This window comes from Pseudopodoces humilis, chromosome 2 (genome assembly GCF_049639895.1).
Source record: "Pseudopodoces humilis isolate 2021_Gansu_Grassland_sample_001 chromosome 2, ASM4963989v1, whole genome shotgun sequence".
Classification (NCBI taxonomy): domain Eukaryota; kingdom Metazoa; phylum Chordata; class Aves; order Passeriformes; family Paridae; genus Pseudopodoces; species Pseudopodoces humilis.
Window position 1 is genome coordinate 73,738,240 of NC_142201.1, and position 20,989 is coordinate 73,759,228.

Here is a 20,989-nt window from a genome sequence, read left to right on the forward strand (position 1 = left end):
GTTTCTAACATGTTTTTTGGATGAAGATGCCAATCTTGAATGAATCATTATTGATGGAGGTGATTATGCTGCTAACAATGATGTCTGTATGCACTATAAAATATTGGAGCTAAGTAGCTAATGGATCGTTTTTCTCATTAGGGACACTACATTACATTAAGGTTTGTTCCTTGCCTAGCCTTGCCTTTTACACTAAATCTGTCATTACAGCAGCACTTCCCATGGGAATTGTATGGGGACCTGGGTCACAGGATGCACCTCTGAGAGGGGAACAGGTGCAAGAGCTGCTGAAACCTTTCTCCTGTTCATCATCATGAAGCTGCTGTGTCTAGGTACAGTCACAGAGCAGAATCTGTGCTCTGTGACCAGTGTGGACTTCTATACAGCTTATGGGCTCAGGAGAGTAACAGTATTTTGTGAACATTCGTTGCTTCAATGAGATTAAAACATGCCGAAAAATAAGGATGTGCTCAAATAGTTTAATCCAAGTGTTATGTAAATAGCTTGTGTGCCAAAGAAAATATTGAAGTGGAACTTTTTTGTCATCATACAACTTTGCCACATGTAAATGTATTTGAAATTATTTATGGTTTTTATTTTATGTGCCAATTCATATGAAGCCATATATGTTTTATGGAATTTAATTTTAAACCAACATTGTGTAGTAAAAAATTAAACCTATTTTGGCAGCTTTGCAATTGTAAATAATTCAAAAGAACTGATTCATTCCAGTGCAATGGCCCAAAAATGCACATTTGCATTAAGATGGCTGTATATTAATCATCAGATTATATCTGTCATTCTGAAATAGTTGTGATGCAAGCACCAAGATTTTATGTAATGATATTAAATTTTAAGACATTAAATTTATGCATCTGAAATCATAATTTTGCAAAGGTATCAGAAATTACCTCTGGTGCTAATGTCTCAGGTAAATTTTATGATAACACTGCTAATTCTCTGAATTTTAATTTAGATTTTGTTATACAAGACATTTTAAAGAATTTGGCTTTTTAATCCCTTGTAATTACCTAAGTCAGGCTGAAATAGATGTTTTATGAAAACAGTTATTATACGAGGAAGAGTAACATATCTAAAATATATTTTTAAGTAGCCTGAATATTATAAAGTAAACTTAGTTTATGTAGTCTAAAGATGGTTTGAGCTACTGGCTTTCTATTTTTGTTTTTCATCTTACTCATAAGTAGCCTTTCTCCAGAAGAATGGTTTCCTTCATTACAGTCAAAGTCATTTGTATTTCTAAATTTTGATTACTGAGAACGCCTAATGTGGAGTACTTTAATTAAGTGAAAGACTCATGGCAATTGTGATCTCTTCCTGCCAATCTCTGTGTTTGTCTCACAGTGGTATCTTCATTAATGTGGTGTAAATGATAGACCTGGTCACTCGTATTCAAAGGTGTTGGCTAACAGGTTCTTTTTGTGTCTGTAGATTTCTACTGGGGTTAAAACACAGATCCCTGGTGGTTGTTAGTTTTCAAAATGTAAGCTAGAATAGTGACATTGTCATTTTAGTGCGAATTGAGGAGATTTTAAATACCTACTCAGCACATTGCATATTATATGTGAAATGATGGGGAGGATTTATCTTAGCAAATTTAAATGCTCAAATAGGGTACTCAGAACTTGAACAACATCAGAACTAGCCTACAGTACTTGAAAGAGTTAAAGAGGAGAAATAGGAACTTAATGCATTTTTTACAATAGTGATCTAGTAACAGATAATTCATAATGTAGATAAATCCATTTCATGCCAACAAATCTAAAGGGAAAATATATAGCTAAGTCATAATTAAATGCCAAAAAAATTGGAGAAACTACAGCCCCCCAGACTGATCGTATTATTATTTTTGTAAGACTATTCTGTGTCATATAAAGCCCACATAAACTCTTCATTGCAAAAGCTAAATAATGAAAATAGCTGTGCGTGATAATTATCAGCATTTGTGCTTTGCCCAGTTAATGCACACCATATAATTACAGCTTTAAATGATTAACAACATAACTATGGTGCAAAAACAATTAATTATTTTGTTGCCAGTGACGTCTGTTTTGACAAAGACTAATGATACTTCACAGTTAAATCAAATGCGCCTGTAACAGCATTTCAATCAAGGCTCCACCATTACCAAGTACAGATGCATTCTGGATCCTTCCAATATTATACAATGAGACAAGCTTGATTCTGTTGGTGAGAGACATTTTCTTTTCCAGAATATATGATTATTAAAACCTTGTGAATATGCTTGGTATTGTGAAGGTAGTAAAGCTATCTGAGAAAATGTAGTAAAGCTATCTGGGAACAATCATGCAGAAAGTGATGTTAATCTCAGAATCTCATGGCCTCTGAGATTTCAAACAGAATTGAGTTGTGACCTTTTGTGTTAAGCAGTGAAAGAGAAGCATTCTGTGTCAGGAGAATGAATTTTTAATTGGAGCTGACTGCTAGTGAATTTGGAAACACCTGTTACATGTGCTTAATGGCGTTTCATCCCCAGCCAGCATTTCTTCTGTGAGCTAGATATCAAGGCAAATAGAATCCACATGGACAACTGCATGCATTTGGATACATCAGGGATAAATGATCAAGATTTCCTGGTAGTTTTTAACAATGTGCTAAAAACAAAACAGGAAAATAAACAACCATCCACACCACAATGTTCTGTATAATCTTAGCAAAACTGTTCCCCATAGCATTCTATATGATGTTTCCTCTGAGACATGATGGAAAAATCAACCATGGAGTTTAGGGAATGACTCTGTGCAGCACCTGAGTGTCCAGATATCAGAACAACCTTTGGTGCATACAGGTCTTAAAGAACATGGGATAAAATTTTCACATGTCTACTCTCAGTAATATGGATAGGGCTAAGGGGCATTGGGGTATGATGGCAAGAGCAAGAGAGCAGAGGAACCTTTGGTGTTGTACAGAAAGGGTCCAATCTCACTGTTCACAGCAAAACTGATTAATGTGGTTGGGAATTAAAAGCTGTAAAATGTTTCCCAAACAGATAATTTCGTCAACTTGCTAATTCAGTTGCAAATTTTCTCCCAGTCCTGGCTGCAAATAAAAAGCCTTGCTTGAAACACAGCCAACTACTCAGACAAGTTGTGTTTATGATTAGGGAATCTATCAGAGAAGATGAACATACTCTTCTAGCAGAGCTTTGCAGCAAAGTCTCTGGCTGACTGATTTTTCTGCTTTCTCTATGTGGAATAGACCTGGGAGCCTGATGCTCTGTAAATTGTCTGGCAGGGACTCAAAGAAGTTGCAGGGAGGATGCTTTTGATGGATTTCCTGTGGAAATCTTTAGCAGAAAATGTTGTAAGTAACAGAAAGAACAATTTCCTTTAAAGCTACACCTGTAAAAGTACATTAAGCACACTTGGTGTAGCTCTTGGCCTTAAGGCCCAGTGGCACTGGGCAGGCCGCGTCGCTGCCATGAAAGCCACCCGACCTCTAAACCTGCATGGCCACATTCAAGCTGCTTGTAGGGAAAGGTCTCTGCTCAATCCCAGGGTCCAGCTGGGCTCAGGAATTGTTCTGGACAATAATTATGGGCCAAAAACATACCGGAGACCGTTCTTGCAGTTTAGCAGATTAACTGGGTGAATTCTGAAGCACAGGGGCACTCCCTGGTGCTGCTGATGCTCCAGGATAGATACAGCCTCAAGGAGCCTTATGGCAGTGGAGCAAATGCACTGGGCAACAGCTGATTTCAGTAAAAAAAGGAGCTCCAAGGGCTTTGCTGCAGCTCATTCCCAGAGCCCAGCCCCAGAATCACAAAGACACTGCAGCCAATCCTAAACAGATAGTCGGAAACAGCTTCCTCCTCACTCTTTTCCATTACAAAAAATGAAGTGCTGGCCTTGTATTTTGGGCTGGCCTTCTTTGTGCGGGTAATTTGTTCCTCACGCCTGTGAACTTTACTGCTTCCAGCTCTGTTAAAAGATGTGGGTGTTGACATATCTGTGTGAGCTTCCTCACAACACTTTTTTTTTTCAGTCTAGTCCTAGGGCAGCTTGGGTTTGATGAGGTAAATTTTTTAAGATAAAAGAAGGAAAAAAATACCCCAAACAAACAGAAAATGAAAGTGTAATATCAAGTTTCCTCTATAATTTTCAACTAGATGATAGGCCACTGACACTTTGCAGCTGATCAAAAGAATTTTCTCATAAATAGCAACATTTCTTGGATTATTGAAAAAGCATTCTAGTATAGAACAGTGCTTGGCTATTGGTGTCCATGGATTTGCTGTTGCAATTAAAAGCCAGACAGGAAGTAACCTCCATACTTGATAAAATAAGTCCGAAAAATCTTTCTTTTCATATCCTAAGAGTTCATCTGCTTTCAAGCCACTGAAGCAGATATACATGTTTGGTGAACTTCAGTGTTTCTACCCTCTAAAGACAAAATTGAGGTTGGTTCCTTCATGAACTTCCAAGAGCATGGAGAGTTTTGTGAACCTCATATAACCTTTCCTTTCCAATGGGGAGGGGAGATCACTGAAATTCTGGGGCAACATTTCTCACACTCCTACAGCACAGAGACTGTTACATACTGCAGAGTCCCTTGAACTGATGCTAATGGAGAATTTATCAGCTACGCTAAAATGACAGAAGGGAACTGAAATGGAATTGCTACAAAAGCCATGAGGCCTTTGCAACATAAGGCCCAAACTGTCAATGGAATAGTGAAAAATGCAACTTGGGATGGATCAACCGGTATGCAGGACTTTTTTTTATGGGGAGGTTGAGGCACGTTAGGAGTTCATGGGTGGAAATATTCACACCTTAGTAGTTTGAGGATTTTTTTTATTCCATCACTGAAATGAAAATATTCTCTAAGAATTCTGAATTGTTCTCAGTGCAGATATTAGCAACTGCAGCCATCAGCCAGCTCAGCTCTGAGTTTTTCTACTTTTGGTAACACCAGATATTGCAAATATTTATTTAGTCTTGTTGGAGCTATTTTCTTTACATATTGGAACATTATGTGTCAACAGAATTACTAACTATTATGGTATTCTGAAGAGTCCTTCTCCAGATCAGTCTATAACATAATGTTCTCAGTTGTTAAACTTACCAGGTTTTCTCTTAAATTTTGTTATTGAAGGTCATCTTGAAAGTCTGTCTTCATTGTGAATTGTCTGTAGTGGTTTATTACCTATGTTTAATATATATGATGGTGGATTTTTCATTTCTCAAACTAGACCAAGAATCCCATCTTTTTAAAAAGATCTGTCCATCCATTATTCCATGAAAATGAATTAATGAGTGATATTCTTCCCAACCAAGTTTTACAGAGTATCAGGAATAGATGGTCTCTAACACTGAAGAATTTTTAAGGGTATTCAAACTCTGGATGTTCTAATGTTTCAATGTACTAGTTGAATAAATAGTAGAACTTGCATGAAACTATTAAATTTTATCTTGAAAATAAGTGAAAACACACAGATCTGAAACAAGATTCTGTTTCTTTTCTGTGACCCCAAGATCAAATAAAACACACATATACTTCCTATATTATGACTTATACTATGACAAATTAAATCCTGCTTCAAAAATTGGTATGCTTACCCCATAAACAAGTTCTCCCACCATCCCATTCCAGATTTTTGTCTCTGGATCCCTTGCTCCATATTTTCCATCAGGAACAATGGCAATTTTGTACTTGATACCAATATGTTTTGCAATTTCTGATGCCAGATCTACACAGTATCCTTCAAACTTGTCATTCCCTTCAAACGTATCATGGTTTTTCTTGAACATAACATATGGGGCTTCCTATAATGAAAGAAGTAGAACTGTAAAGGAGAAGTGTACCGAATATAGTCTGAAAAAAAAACCAAACATGTCATGAACTGACTGAACAACACACACTTTATAAAAAGGTCATGGACAGTATTAGCACATTTAAATTAAAATGTAGGAACAGAAATCCTTCTGGCAAGGTATACTCTTTACACTAATTTGGATTATACATTTCACAAGAATTATCGACCGTTTTAAAAGGAAGACCTTAGTGCAGTAAATGCTAAATTTAAAGTGTGAATAGAGGCTGGGCCTATACAGTGCAAAGGCTGTGAGATCGTGAAGGTAAAAGGTAGACTTCTGACTCCAGTGAGTAAGAATATCCTCTAACACATTTGGGTTACTGCCTATGAAATTTCAGATGCAGAGCCTGAGTGACTTCATGTATTGAGGTTTAGAATGTATAGGTCCTAGGAGGCTACACACATTTTAGTGAGAACACAGAAATTCATTCCCAAGGAAATATGTATCTTCCCTTTAAAATAAACGGTGCAGATTCTGCAAGGTCATTTAGTATGAACTTAAGTGATATGCATGGACAAGAACGGCATTAAGCTGTCAGTGACTTTACATGTTGTATGAAAAAGAAGTACCAAATATTTTGGGACAGTGAGTGCCATTGAAAATGAATAAAACCTGTCTTGAAGAGTGGTTATTGCATTCCCTGTATAAACCATACTGTAACAATAGTGAACGTTATGCAATTGGGAAATCAAGGTAATTTTTTTTTTTAGCTCTGTGTGAATTCAGACTTTAGAGATTATTAAGTAAAACTATACTTTCTGATGGTATTTTAAATCACTTCACATAATTCATATTCAGAGAAATGGATGAAATTTCCAGATTAAACATTTGTCTAATATAGAGTGACTTAGGTCACCCTTTGTTTGAATTTACATCACAAAATACTGGCATCTTAAGTTTTCTCTGTGCTATCCCTGGCAAATGTTGGTCGTTTGACACTAACCCTGGCCTATTCACATCTTTCCTACAGATATAATTAGTACAAAAATAAAAATAATTTTAAACATGTAGTGCAACAACATCTGCTTTACTGAAACTACAAGAACATCACCTGTAATAAACAATCTGTTAACCTCTATTAGGTGTCTAACAAGGGAGGATAGGTGGTATTACATGAGTGCAGTGCAATGCCTTTGCCTGCATTGAGTTTGCATCTTCAAAGGAAAACTGCTGAGCATTACCAGCAGCCTGCACCTTTTCTTGAATTCCTATCCCCACTTAAATCACCTTGATCTCAACCATTGGTATTCTAGAGGGAGAGAGGGAGAAAAGCAGGGAGATCTTGATCTCTGCAGTAGTTCTTGATTTTTGGAAGTACTTTGGCCACATGTATAAAATGTTCCTACCTCACACAGGCTTTTTGTTTGCATGAGAGGAAGAGCCAAAATCTGTGTCTTTCCATATGTTATTGCACACAAAAAGGTTTAAAATAAACAAAGGTGAAAAATACTCTGTCCTGTTCTGTGATTTAGCCAACTGCTTGCTAGGAAGGCAGCCAAGTCTGTCCACTGTCCTACATTTGTGAACTCTCCTTACAAGCTTCAGCTATATTTCTTGCTGCACCTCAAAAGCCATTTTGCTTTCCAAAGACCAGAGTTAGTGATTTCTAGCTATTCTGATTCAGCCATAAATCCCCAGCCAAAGGAATGCAACTAGAGTCACATCAGGAGATCATTCTGGTGATGGACTTGAAGAAGACGGGCACAGAGTGTGCCAAGTCAGCTTGCTCCTTCTTCCAAAACCCAGACACCGTGCTTCTGCCTGCACCTCACCACTGGCAGGGCTGCTGCAAAAAAAACATTTTAACTGCTTCTGCATAGCAAAGCCAAGTGACAGACGCCTCTTTTTTTCTGTTAAAAGTTGAGTGAACTTCAGCCCTCCTACCCTATAGTTCTGTGAGGGAGCACTGAGAAGGGAAGTGGGGTAGCCCAATACTGTCTTTGGTAGGTACAAGCAGAGGCCATCTCATCCAGTGGAGTGACCACCAAGATCTGTTGAGTAGTTGGAGGAACTGCATTGGTTCTCTTCTCCATCCACCACCCTTTTTTACACTGATCTCACTGATTTAGAGCAAAATACAGCAGGGAGCATTTTTTTGTAATGCAATTATCTTATAGAGTAAGGTAGCATGCTTTGCTGTGACTGCTTTCAAAGTAGCAGCAACTGAATATGATCTGCCAGTGTGAAATGGTACAATTACAGATAACAGCAATGCCTGCTACCATTTGCTTCCTATGTTGCTCTTTCCCTCCTAACCTATTTCATACCTCTTTAATTGTTATGCCTACTTTACCTGCCAAGTAATCAGCTTTCTATTTTCAAGGTAGAATTTGATGGGGGAAATGTAGGTGGGACTGCAAATGAGTTTCTGATAAAGACTTTTTTTTAAAAAAATACATCAGATAGTAGCCCTAGTTTTAAATCCTGTCCATTTCAGACTTTGAGGGTGTTTCAAACTGATGAGGTGTTCAATTCTTATAATAAAAAGACACTAAAAGGCAAGTTTTACTGGTTTGCTAACAAGTAACTTACACAGATGAACTTTCAAGGTCACACTGTGAAGCCATGAAATATCGGACTTGATCAATAGCATGTACTTAGCCACATCTTGATGCTCTTTTCTATCTGTGGCACTCAAAAAGACCTTTTTATTCTGTATAATCCGTTGAAATAGCATTTTCCAAGTTAATAGTAATGTTAGTGTAGTCACGGTAGTCTAAAAATCAAGAGATGCAAGTCGTCTGTGGAGAGGTAATATCTTCTATTAAATCAGCTGAAATAGCTGAAAACAGAGGCCTGCTTTCTCATTGTTTCCAGTTATAGCTATTCTTGTCTAATAGAAAGATTATCTCTCCCCACCATTTTTGTGCTAACTATATTTTTGGACTATGTGCTTTTAACCTACTGATATAAACCACACGTCTGACTTACTGGTGAATGAGGTTTAACATTGCAATATTTGCAAGATTTCAGCTGCTTAAGAGTATTTTATGGGGTAGTGAATCAAGGAAAAGTCCACATTGAAATGACCAATGAGTAGCACAGAACAGATATTTGAAATGGTGCAAGCTTTACTTATATAATTCACAATTTCATAACAATAGTTAACATTTGCAAATACAAGTTGATGTCTGCAACAATTACCTTTATAGATGTAAACAAATCATTCCACCACATTGCCACAAATTCATGTGTACAGTTAAATGCTCACAACTGATGATTCATACTATAAGGGAAGCCGTACAAAGTAACTAACCCAAATAACAAACAGATCTAAACTTGGTTTTCCTAATCTGAAGTGGATTTAAAAATATTCACCATTGCAAAAATAATTTTTAAAAGTGACAAAAAAAGTTTCCTTTCCCTGTGCAAGGAAATTTCTGCTTTTTAGAACAGGTGTGGGACACATTATCACACTTTATTCTGAAAGAGACTTCTGTAAATGTCAATGGAAGGTTTTTTTGGTGACTTCCTTTTTCCTTTTTTTTATTTTTTTTTTTTTTTTTCTGAATAAAGTGTCCAGGATTCGGTTTGAAGTCTTTATTATTTTCATGCAACAAACTTAATTTTTTCTCCAGTCTACTGAAGAATTCAATTGATAAAGTTTCTAATGAAAAAATATTTTTCTATTATGTGAAAAAGGCTACCATTAGAATTTCTGAGGTAAGACTCTATCAAGAGTATATCAGTCAAAACAGTGATGGTGATTCTCAGTCACCTAATGAAGGTTGCCTATTATCTTAGATGCCCTAAGGTGACCTGCTTGACCCCAAGGTGCTATTCTGCAGGTGTTTACTGCTTGCCTTTATGGATAGGTCTGATACCCTCAGTATAAGGCATCCACCTATGGGCCACTGAGACAATGTCTAAATCTTTGTGGACTTACAAACCTGGGGCAAAACTTACCCCACATGCCTGAAAAGTACATACACCAGCTAAAACATTAAGAGGGAGAGGTCACACATACAGCATGAGACAGGCAAGGGTCACCCTGCCAGTGTAAGAAATGGGGCACAGGCTGTATATCCTAGAGCATCTTAAATGTCACTGAATGCAACCCAATCAATACCCTTTGTGAAGTCATCTGCATCTAGGTGACTTGGTTGTGAACTGGATCCTGCCCCTGAAACTTAATCTGCCAACAGCTATCTCATTAAGATATTGAACTGTAAGCCACGATGTAGATGCAGCTCATCATCAAGCTTTGGTTTTAAAGGAATTTTGTGATTTTTAAGTTTTGCAGTTTCAGAGTTAAGTACAGAGTTGGCTGTATCATGAAATGTATTGGGAGAGTTTGGATTAGTCTTCCGAGCCTACTTCCCTAAATTCTGCCTCAACAACTCGTAACCATATTTCTGAACCTGCGAAATTAGAGATGATCATCCGCCCTGTGTAGACAAGTCCCTCACTTTACCTTAGTGTTAGAGCAGGGCTGCGAAGAACATCCCTTCTCCAGTCATGCAGTGAGCCTACTGTGCATTTGGAGGTGTTATCATCCCACCCCAATGGGAATGCTTCTGCACAGGTAGGAGGAAATCTGTCCTTTCCAGAGTGCAGGAGGCTGTGCATCACATGAGGGGCAGAATAGGAACTACAAATGGCAGCTGGTAAAGAACATCAGCTGCCCCTGCTGCCTCCTCTCTCTGGGCTGCTACTGCACCACACAGCTAACTGGGGATAGGCTAAACCAAATATGTAAAATAACTTCTACTTGCTCTCACTGTGTTACAAATGAAGAAAACATTTTGCCTAGTAGAAAACACTGTACTAAGTTCTTTGAGTGCAGAGCTAATCAATTCATTATAATGCAGTTTCTATGCAACAGCCATACAGCCACACTACGGCAAAGTAAGCATAGACACATAAAAGCTGAAGAAACAGAGGACAAATCAACTTGTGCTATTTGGCTTTAGGCAAAAAGCAAGGCATGCTGAAAACCTGTAAGCTTTTCCTATGCTGCCATGACATCTGTCCTTGAAGACTGAAAAGTGACAGCACTGCTTGCAGAAGCTTTTCAGTTTAATGTTGGAAAATATGCATGCAACCAAAATTATATGTGTCATCTACAATGGTTCAACTTCCCTTCAACGTGAAGAAGGAAGTGAAGAGGTGAAAAAAGTCTCTGTGGCATTTGCAACATAACAAAGAAGAGAAAAATAACAGGACTCTGAAATTTACTCTAGTTAAATATTTCTTTTCTTTGTGTGTGTGATCATATGCTTGCAGATGCTAAATACATTGCCCTAGCAGGCCAGTATTAAGAATCATGGTTCCATTCTGCCTTCAGCATCATGTGTGCAGATCCCAGAGGAGCATATGGGAGATGGACAAGATAAGGCAGAATTCACCATATATTCTTATTCAAACCAAATTCCAATATATTTCTCTTGCACTGTGATTTTGAAACATGGAAAGGGGACAGTTTTGGTCAAGAAGCTGCGCTGCTTTCAATTCATTGCATTTATCCAAAAATCACATGCTGCATAAACACAGGGCATGCTTTGGAATATTAATTCAGCTTTTTGGTTTTGCAAATGATCCCACCAGTCCCTTCAATACAGGGGCTGGAAAAGTTCTTTTGAAGGTAACATTTATTATGCACATCAAAATGCTTCAATGCAAACAGGACAGGCAAGATAACACATTTTAAAAGCTTTTTCGTTTTCCTTTTTTTTCCTTTCTGGTGAACAGAAACCTTTTCTATTACTTTTCATTATTATATTTTACTCGCTTCTCCTAAGCTTGGAGCTATTTATGGAAATTACAGTATTCATGTGTGAGAGCTTCAGTCAAAGGTATCAGGATTGGTTTGAGAGGAAAATTTCGACTGAAAGCTTGTAATTCACATCGTTCTCTTCTCAGCTTGGCAAAGTTGAAGGTTAACATCATCTGTTCTAGACATTTCAGATTAGTCACAGAACTTTTCTTGGTGGTTCAGTGCCTGGTCATCCAGTCAGAGGAACAGTAATCCATATGGAAAAATTAGCTCAATGTTACTAGACTGGTGGTTAATACTTGAGCCTTAGTTAGGAATGTTCGCAGCATCTTGGAACTCTTTTCTTCCTTGATCAATTTCTTAAAATAGGATTCTTCATCAGAGGCTGAAAAGAGGAGGACTGAACTGAAGTATATTTTTTTTCCATCACCGAGTCTTTTTTTTTTTTTTTTTTTCTTTTTAGGAGAAAGATACATATATTTAAAATTTCCCATGCAAAAATAAAATGAAAAGTTACACAATTTGGTTAGGAGTTACATTCTGAATTCCTGTAAAGTAGTTTGGTTGTTTTGCATCCTGGAATGATAACCTTCAACAGGAGATTTGTTAAGACATACTTAATGCATAAACACACTGCTGAAAATCTGGTGATTAACTGTATTTTAAATTAGAAAATGTCTTGATGCTTTCCTTTGGATTACTTTAAACTCTGTATTGAGTTAGAAAAATTATTTTTTAATAACACCTACAGAATATTCCTTCTCATTTAAGACACAGTTTATTGGGTTAACATGTCTTGTCTAAATGAAGCAGGTGAAAAGGGCAGTGAACTGAAATGTAAAATCTTAAAAGCGGTCATGTAAAGGTCACCCTTTGCCAGTTGGCTTTGATAAACATCAGCTTTAAAGGGCATGTCTGACTTCAGAGGAAAAAATGTTAAATATTTTGTTTAAAATACGGATTTGTAATAAACAATTGCTTTGAAAAATTGTGAATTAAAAATATAAATGAATGAAGCAACTCATTCTCCTTTGCAACCACTCTTTAAAAACACAATAATCCTAGAAAATCAACCTCCAAATCTATTTAGATTTTATTAAAATGGAAATTTTACTGCAATGCTAAATAAACATATTAAGAATGCATCTACTAAATTCATGTTTTCATTCACAATTAATAGCAGATAATCCAGTTTTGACTGGCTGATTGAACCATACTACTTAGCATTTTAGTTCTTACTAAAGTCAATTATTGAGTTTATAATTTACCAACAAAAAGGGACACTGGTACTACAATAAATTTGCCAACAAAAAGGGACACTGGCATTACAGTACTCTCATTTTATACCCTCTCTTCTATTTTGTCATTTAAAGGTTTTGGGTTTTTTTCTTCTTCAAGTTTCTTGTGAGTCAAGATTTATCAATCAGAGGTTGTAAGAATTCATATCTCTGAGACTTATGTTAGTAAAAAATAGGAAAGACTGAATAAGAGAAAAAAATTACCACAACACACTTTTAAAAACCTGATTTCAAGTGAATCATTATATTAAATGCATACCAAAAAAAAATCTGTGCAGACATGACAGTCAGTATAATTAAGATATATGGCTCTCATCCTCCCACTAACCTAGGAACTGGCAGACTAAATTAGATCATAACTAGAAATGAGATTATGTCACACACCAGTATAAGCATTGAAAAAAGAAACACCTTACCAAAATTGTAGTGACAACTACTGTTCTATTCTCAATGGCTGCAGTGTCATTCCCAAGTGTAGGTTCATGCTGAATCAAAACTAATTTATCCATGTCATTCCAATAACCAACCTGCAAAACAAAATGTATATCATTTGCAGTAAGGTCTACATTCTGCATAACTACAAAATAAACTATGCTGAGAACAACCGAGCAATCCAAAGATGGTTTTGTCCAAAGGAAGTGCTGTCACGTTAGATATGGGAGTAAACATCTATCACTTTGAGTGTACCACCTTGCACCCCTGCTGCACAGGGACAGACCTGGTGGCACCTCCACTTCGCGGCTCCTGAATGATCTGGGCTGCTTACTTCAACCCAAGACACAAGGTAAATCCCATTTTCATTAGCTTGAAGCATTCCTGGGGCATAAATGAGATATAAGAATTTTTTCTCCCCACAAGAATATTTTCATTTGTTAGTCCTCCAGATCTTTTGATCTTAGACAGAGAAATGAAAGACAGAGGGATGAAAGACATCTGGATGACAGTTTTGCAATCCCATGGCTGATCTCAATTCCTTGCTCCATCCTGGGCTTCCCAGGAGATCCCAGCTTCAGGATTTATACCAGGCTTGTTCCACTTAACTGCTAGCACTGACCTTTTAGTACCTACATTAGAGGCCCTGTTATTTACACTTTACACTCACAGGACAGACATTACCAGCAGACAGTGACTCAGCTCATGCAGGATAAGCATCCCTCCTAGAAAGGTGCTTGCTTTTCCCACTGACTGTAAAGCACAGTGAGACTGAATTCTTCCTAAATATATCTCTGGGAAATGCCTTCAGGGAGGTGGAACAAATCAGGTTTTTCTCTCCTTGGCTGCATTTAGGCTGCCATAACCCTTCCCTGAGCAGCTTTAAGAGCTTTAAGGTAAAACAGCTCCCTTTGTTCATTGCTGGCAATGAACTTCTCTAGAGTGAGATTTGAATCAGTTGTTCTTGTAATCCCATAGAGGAAGAACCCCTGAACCTATTTTTTCTCCCTTCTTGCCCATTCTCTTTTCTGTGGATAGATCATGGTTTTCTGTGCATCCACTGACAAGGCTGCTGGGGCTTTTTCCTCTGACCCAGCACTGACAGCACTCCGCTCCATGTCAAATAGACAAGATTAACACAAACGTGTCAGTAGAACTGTGTTCTAATCCCACCTCAAGAGGCTCCCCTGCTTGCTGACAGCCTAATGAATTGGGAGACTGATCTTTCTTCCCAGCATGATTTAACAGACACATGATTTAAAAGGTTTCTATCAAAGAGATGCAATTCAACCAAGCACAGCTCAGTTTCCGGAGCACCTGGGGACCAGTCAGTAGCAACTGCCCCTTTCCCCCTTCCTTGATTAATTAGGAGTTCATGAGACCAAGAGTTGGGAGAGAGGAATGCCTTGTCTATCTTACTAGAAGAGGAACAGGAATTTTAGTGGAAAGTGGGCTCCAGGCAGAGCTTCAATGTAATTGTCAGGACCAAAGGACACTCTGTGCCTTGGATGCAAAATTTCATTATGATGGAAACTGGCTAAATGATCAAATCAGTTACACAGTCAATATTATTTCCAACACTATTGTAGAACCCTGATTAAATTCACTGTCACATAGGATTCTGCCACCATGACATGCTCAGCTCAATGCAGTGATGTGAGAGACTGAAAGAGCAGGGGCGTGCTTCTGGTTCTTGTCTCATATGCGTTATATATATGTATATTCTGTATTTTATTAGAATAGTCACCCTTCCTCTTGATTTTTACATTTACTGTTTCATTAGTTTCCTTCTTGCAAAAAATGCATGGAGAGGCAAGTAATTTTAACAGTCCCTAGAGTAGTTTGACTGAACAGATTTTTTTTCTATTAGTGAAGCAAGCAAGCACAAACTGTCCATGCACAAGTTCTGAGATATTTAGTTGAAATGTTCCTTTTCTTTTTGCAATTGCTCTTACAGCACTGGAACCTTGATTTAGGTGTCTGCAGCTAACAGGAAATGTCAGTAGTGCTGATATAGTGAAGAGGAAGGTTTTCTTCCTAGCAGTATGCAGTGCTAACAAATATTCTTTTTCAGCCACACAGCCATACAGCCACAGATACAGCTGATTATTGAAAATGTGGAGTTCTTGTCAAAAAACCGTGACCAGCTAAAGGCAAAATATGTACACCAAAATCTGTCAGTTTAGAGAACTACTATGATAGTGAATGATGATTTTTCATTGCGCCATTCTTCACTGCTATAAGCTCAAAAGGAAAGCATAAAATGAATGAGGTACTGTGCTACAGAAGTAAGTACTATATGAAAATTCAGACAGCAATAAAGGCATTATTTGAGAAATGACAGACATCTTTTAAAGGAATTTAAGCTTTTGTGTATTGGGGTGAGCTTGTATGTGTTTGATAGAAACCTGCACTAAAGTAACTCTTGAACAAGGTTACTGAGTAAATATGAAAGATACTTCAAGACACTTGTGTAAAAGTAGAGATACACAGTCACTTTGAGAGCACTAAATAATGGTATGCTTTCCCTTAAATACCTCAACTCCACAAGGAAAAGAACTCCTCAACGGAAAGGATTGAATTTAGCTATAAAAGTACCTCCAATTCTTTTTGGGTTGCAACTGAACTTCATAGCACTTGCATCCACTCATACAGAGGATGAATTTATCTTTTAGGAAAACATTGCAAAAATATTAACTTCAAAGTAAGCTTGCCATAACAGTTTGGCATTTGAATGAATAGCATTCTTTCTGAAGGCCTGTGTACCTTGCAGTAACCACTTAAGTGATCCTGTTGGAGCTCACAAGCCACTGAGGGCAAGAGAATACTCAAACATTTTGATTATTAATTTACATGTTGCCAAGTTGGAGTTCAGAAGCCAAATCTTAGAGGATCTTGTGCACGTGATGTATATGCTTTGTTTACTTTTTATTTTGGTGATAGGAAGGATGGTGAATGACACAATTACAGGATTGCTGAGCTGGGAAGGGACCTCTGGAAGTCATTTGGTCAAACCCCTTGTTCAGCCTAAAGCCAGTTGCCCAGGACTGTGTCTAGACGGCTTCTGAATGTCTCCAAGGATGAAGACTTCACAAACTTCCTGCACAACCTGTGGCAATGCTTGGCCACTCTCAGAATATGAAAAAGTATTTCCTAATGCTCAGAAGGAACCTCCCGTGTTTCAGTTTGTGCTCATTGCCTCTAGTCCAGTCCCTGAAGACCAATGAAAAGCCTGTATCACTTGATCACAACCCTCAAGTCACAGGATCCATTCCATTACATCTCTGTGATCCTCATCCTCCTACCCTTTCCCATCACCAGCAGGTTTTGTTACTGCTCTGCAGAGAAGAACCAAGTAAGAGGTGCTGCATAAATGAAACTAACATGAGCATGGGCTAATATTTCCCGTTTTACTAAACTATGTGGAAGTCTGCTCTGTCTAGCTGTGCCCTTTTTTAATGGTCCCTTCACATATTTAAAGCTGTGGGCAACAAAAATCACTTTTCTAAAGATTGGAGCCATGCGTTACTCTGACTGGAAAGGCAGTTTTGAAAGGATAGTGCTGGGTGACTCATAAGTCACGTTATGTTGGACATGAGAAGACATTAATAGTGAAGGCCTCTTAGTTCAATTAAGTAGAGCCATTTCTCACATATTATATAGGATTTGTCAGGATGGACCACAGAACTGGTCCAATGATCACATATAAAGCACTATCTAATACATGTGAAATAAATTCTTCAGAGCAGCCAGATCTGTCAGAGTTGTTATGACTTGTTATATCAAACACAGGTAATGACTTAGGAGTAGCAGAAAGGCATGACTGAAAGGTAAAAAAAGCACCTTGGGCCTCTAGCACAGCACAGACATAGCTCCTCTGTTTGCAATTACACTCCCCTTCAACTGCAGGCAAGAGGAGAGGATGGGGACATCCCTGCAGTGGTGCCAGACAGGCACCTCTCCTATAACAGGTGACAAAGTTTGAAACATCAACCCTTTTCAAAAGTTTGCTGACAACCAAGTTCCCTAACGAGTTTCTCAAGTTGTGACCTAATTAAACACATCTCTTTGCACCTTGTCTTCCCTCCTGTACAGCTGGGAATAGGGGATGGAAAGGCCATAATTCACTCTTTCCTCCAGTGCACCCCAGCCACCCATATATCCTGCTGGCCGCCAAAGGTGCGGAGAGGAGATAGGAAGGAGGCAGGGCTGGTAGCAAGATCAGACACATTTTCTGGCACAAGATAGTGGACTTCCAAAGAGATGAAAGACAAACTCACCTTTCCCAATTTATTCTTCAGCCATCTGTCATGATTTCAAAAGACAACTGCACCAACAGGCCTTATATGCAGGCACATGCTTTGCTTCAGTCGACAGCTCTACACAGTGATATAGTGGCAAATTTTTCATCCAAGTGTGTAATTCTGCTCTGGGTCTGCAGTTTAACTCTGCCTCCTCAGCACTGTGGCAGGTAACTGTCTCCAGGGACACACAGCTCATCTGTGGTACTATTTACTGTGCTTCTCTCCCCTGGCTCAATTTTGATTGCTTTGGCCTTATTCAAGCAGCCATCACCATCACCTGCCCCCTTTTCTTGTTCTGATGACCTCGCAAACAAAATAGGCCACGATGACTCAAAATAATGAAAATCCTTGAGCCTGGGTAGGTTTTCTGCTTTTATTTGTTTTATACTATAATAAATGGACAAATTTCAGCACAAAAGAGAAAAGATCAACAAAGTACCCAGGCTTATCTTTTCAAAGTGATTGGGTTGAGTGATAATGAGCATTCAGACATAAAGGATCTGCTTAGACATGTGTTAATGTGCATTTGCTTACAAGCAACCAAGCCAATCAAGCACACAGGATTAGATACTGCAATAAATTTCAGAAAATTTTAAGGATTCAGAAAATTTACTCTTTCTCCTCTCTCCTCTTCTGTCCTCTCACCCTTAAAAGCCCTTTGTTAATTATAGCCTATGATTCGTGTTTACACAGAATATACAAATCAGCTTGCTTAAAAATGCAAGTAATTTTCAAGACAGAAATCTTGGGATAAGGTACATGAAATATCTACCATTCAGAATTCTGACCATCTTCCATCACCCAGCAGCCTAGCAATATGTTATCCACCTGGCTTTCTTTAGTATGCTTGACTCACTGACATCCCACCACTCCAAGATGCACACTTGCTTTTGTATTCCCCAATTTGAGGCACTGAATAATAGCACCTAGTAGAAAATGCAGCTAAAAGATGGTTTCACCAGACATATCCGGTGTATTATACCTTTCCAAACTGCAGAGTCCACTTTAGTGTAAGTTTGCATAACTGATTTATTGTACACAACTCATTTATATGATATGAGGACAGCAATGTCAGCACATACCTTCCGAGGGCCAGTATTTTTCAGCTCAAAGACATCCATGGTGTAGTTGACTCTGCGACCGTAGTGGTCAAACTGAACATTTCCAGTCAAACCTTGTATTCGAACCTACAAATGGAAGAAAAACCACCATGAAGATCCAGTCTTATGCTCTTTATTTCAAACATCACAGAGCAGTGCAAGTTATCCTGGCTACATCCTTAGATTACCATAAAAACACTACTGTAGAACAGTTCAAAGAAATAAAGCTGGCTACTTCATATTCTTTTTTCCTGTCAAACCATGCACAAAACAGGCTTAGATATGTCAGTATCTAACTGCTAACAAAGACACACAGTGGACCTTCTCTTCTTTCATGCTGTGAAGCTCAACACCTTCCAGCTGCAGGTTTGAAATAGAAATACATTTTTACTATTCTCATCGCTCCTGGGGTCATATGAAAAAAACCTAAAGGAAGTTTGGCCCGAGCTTATGCATCTTTTTAGCTCCCACTCCACTGGATTAAAGGTACAAGTTGAGTATATATGGCTCATCAAGGTCAACTTAACAACCTTAGCCCCAGGAAAACAGTTTACCATCAGGGAAGATAAGACAGGGCTGATATGGATAGGGCTTGAAAAGGGTGTTTTAAAAGCATTCAAATGAAGAAGGCCAGATGTGAAGCCTTACAATTGGCTGTGGCAGTTTCCCACCACCTGTGCCTCAGCTGAATCCAGAACACTTTTTCTTTCTCTCAGTACTTTGTCACTGAGGGATGCCCAAGCTGTGGTCCTTGTCCCAAGGAAGTTGTGGCCATATTGCTGCTGGTTTTGATTTTATCAGGATCTGTCCATGAAAGTCTCATGCTGTCTGCCTGAACGCAGAAGCCTGACTTAATGTTTCTCTCAATTGCTACTGATCTGTGCATCTGCACAGAATACAAAATGCTTGATTTCTCTCCCTAAGAATCAAGATGGCTTGAAATCACTTTTTCCCTCTGTCCATTTCTATCTCAGCTGATTTTTCTCCAGGACTGAAACCCTGGCTTCTAGGCAGAGAGCTGCCAGCTCTGTCAGCAGTCACTTTTGAGAAGTTTCTCCCGAGTGGAGTCTGCTCATTTGCAATGATTTAAATTCCACTGCAGGATTTTTATTTTCTTTACTGTCCCATTCAAAGGAAAGGCTAAATCGTCTTGACAGAGATCTGGAACTTTCTAGGCATCCATATTCATCAGGAATTCAAAATCCTGACATCAGAGAACAATAGCTCTGGGTTATTTCTTTTTAAAGAAAAGAACCCCAAAACTACCTATGTGATTTTCCTGGGAGAAGTCTACTGTTATTGAAGATGACAGAAACATATTTGAAAGGTTATATTATGTGGTTATACCTTTTTTCTTAAATGACAATATCTGTACAGCCAGGTTATTTGCAGTAGTAACAAATGAATTCAGCAGTGCAGTGAAGGAAGTTCCAACTATCTCAAAAGATCTAATAGTAGCTTCAAATAGCAGTAGGTACTCTCTGCCTTTGTTCCAAGCTACAAATCAGAACAACCTGAACAGCCCAGGCTGCTTCCAATTTCCAAGTGAAAAATAATTTTCTGTCTCCTATTACTACCTTTGTGCATACTGTTTTGCAAGTCACATAGTGTGCAACTGGCATCCAAAATTCTAAAAGATCCCTGGAATAAAGCCTACTCTTACCTGTTTTAATGTCCTCTCCATATCAATCCCTTGACCCCATGGGGCTGCAGGGTTGGCAAGACAATCACCAGCATTTCCTCTCCTTGAAATATCAATTTTCTGTCTTCTAAGATTACGGAAAGTTTCAGCCATCACAAGTACTCCATCATATGTCAATGCAGATGTATACTAAATAGATGGACAAACACAGCCCTTCAGAGTTGACAAAAAAAATCTGCTGTGTCAAGATGATTCTAGTTTGATTTATTATGCAGCAGTTTCTACACCTTTGTTTAGAAAACAGCTCTCCTCAAAATCAAAAGCAATTTAGTCTAAGTGACAAATACAGGACATTTCAGTAGGTACAGCTTTAAAATTGTATTTCCTAAGGGTAGAAAAATCTGCTTCTTAAGAATTAATTAAAAAAAAACAAAACAAATTAAACTTGAAATATTCAAGTATTTTTCTTTTTCTTTTTTTTTCTCACTTGACTTATACAATATGGAATATCCCCATCCACCCAACTTACTCAAAAGAAAAGAAACAGTAATTTGCTGAGAAAATATAACTGAAAAAATGCACAACTAATGCCCAGCCATCCAGGTTATTGGAACTGTTAAGAATGATCAATAGTAGGTT

The 20,989-nt window shown here is 38.2% G+C and overlaps 1 protein-coding gene across 6 annotated transcripts in view; it reads right to left on the reverse strand.

Annotated features, from left to right (window-relative positions):
- The window catches only part of GRIA4 (glutamate ionotropic receptor AMPA type subunit 4), a 217,097-nt gene that overhangs the window by 50,435 nt on the left and 145,673 nt on the right, over nt 1–20,989 (reverse strand). For 5 of the 6 annotated variants that reach the window (XM_005516223.3, XM_005516224.3, XM_088067640.1 and 2 more), the window contains exons 7-10: nt 20,372–20,539; nt 18,691–18,795; nt 13,289–13,399; nt 5,601–5,807 (exon numbers count right to left, since the gene is read on the reverse strand). In XM_005516223.3, coding sequence (XP_005516280.1) covers nt 5,601–5,807; nt 13,289–13,399; nt 18,691–18,795; nt 20,372–20,539 — 591 coding nt within the window. Of the gene's footprint in view, nt 1–5,600; nt 5,808–8,906; nt 11,960–13,288; nt 13,400–18,690; nt 18,796–20,371; nt 20,540–20,989 lie in introns of those variants that run through there. The other variant, XM_005516225.3, reaches the window with a different exon arrangement.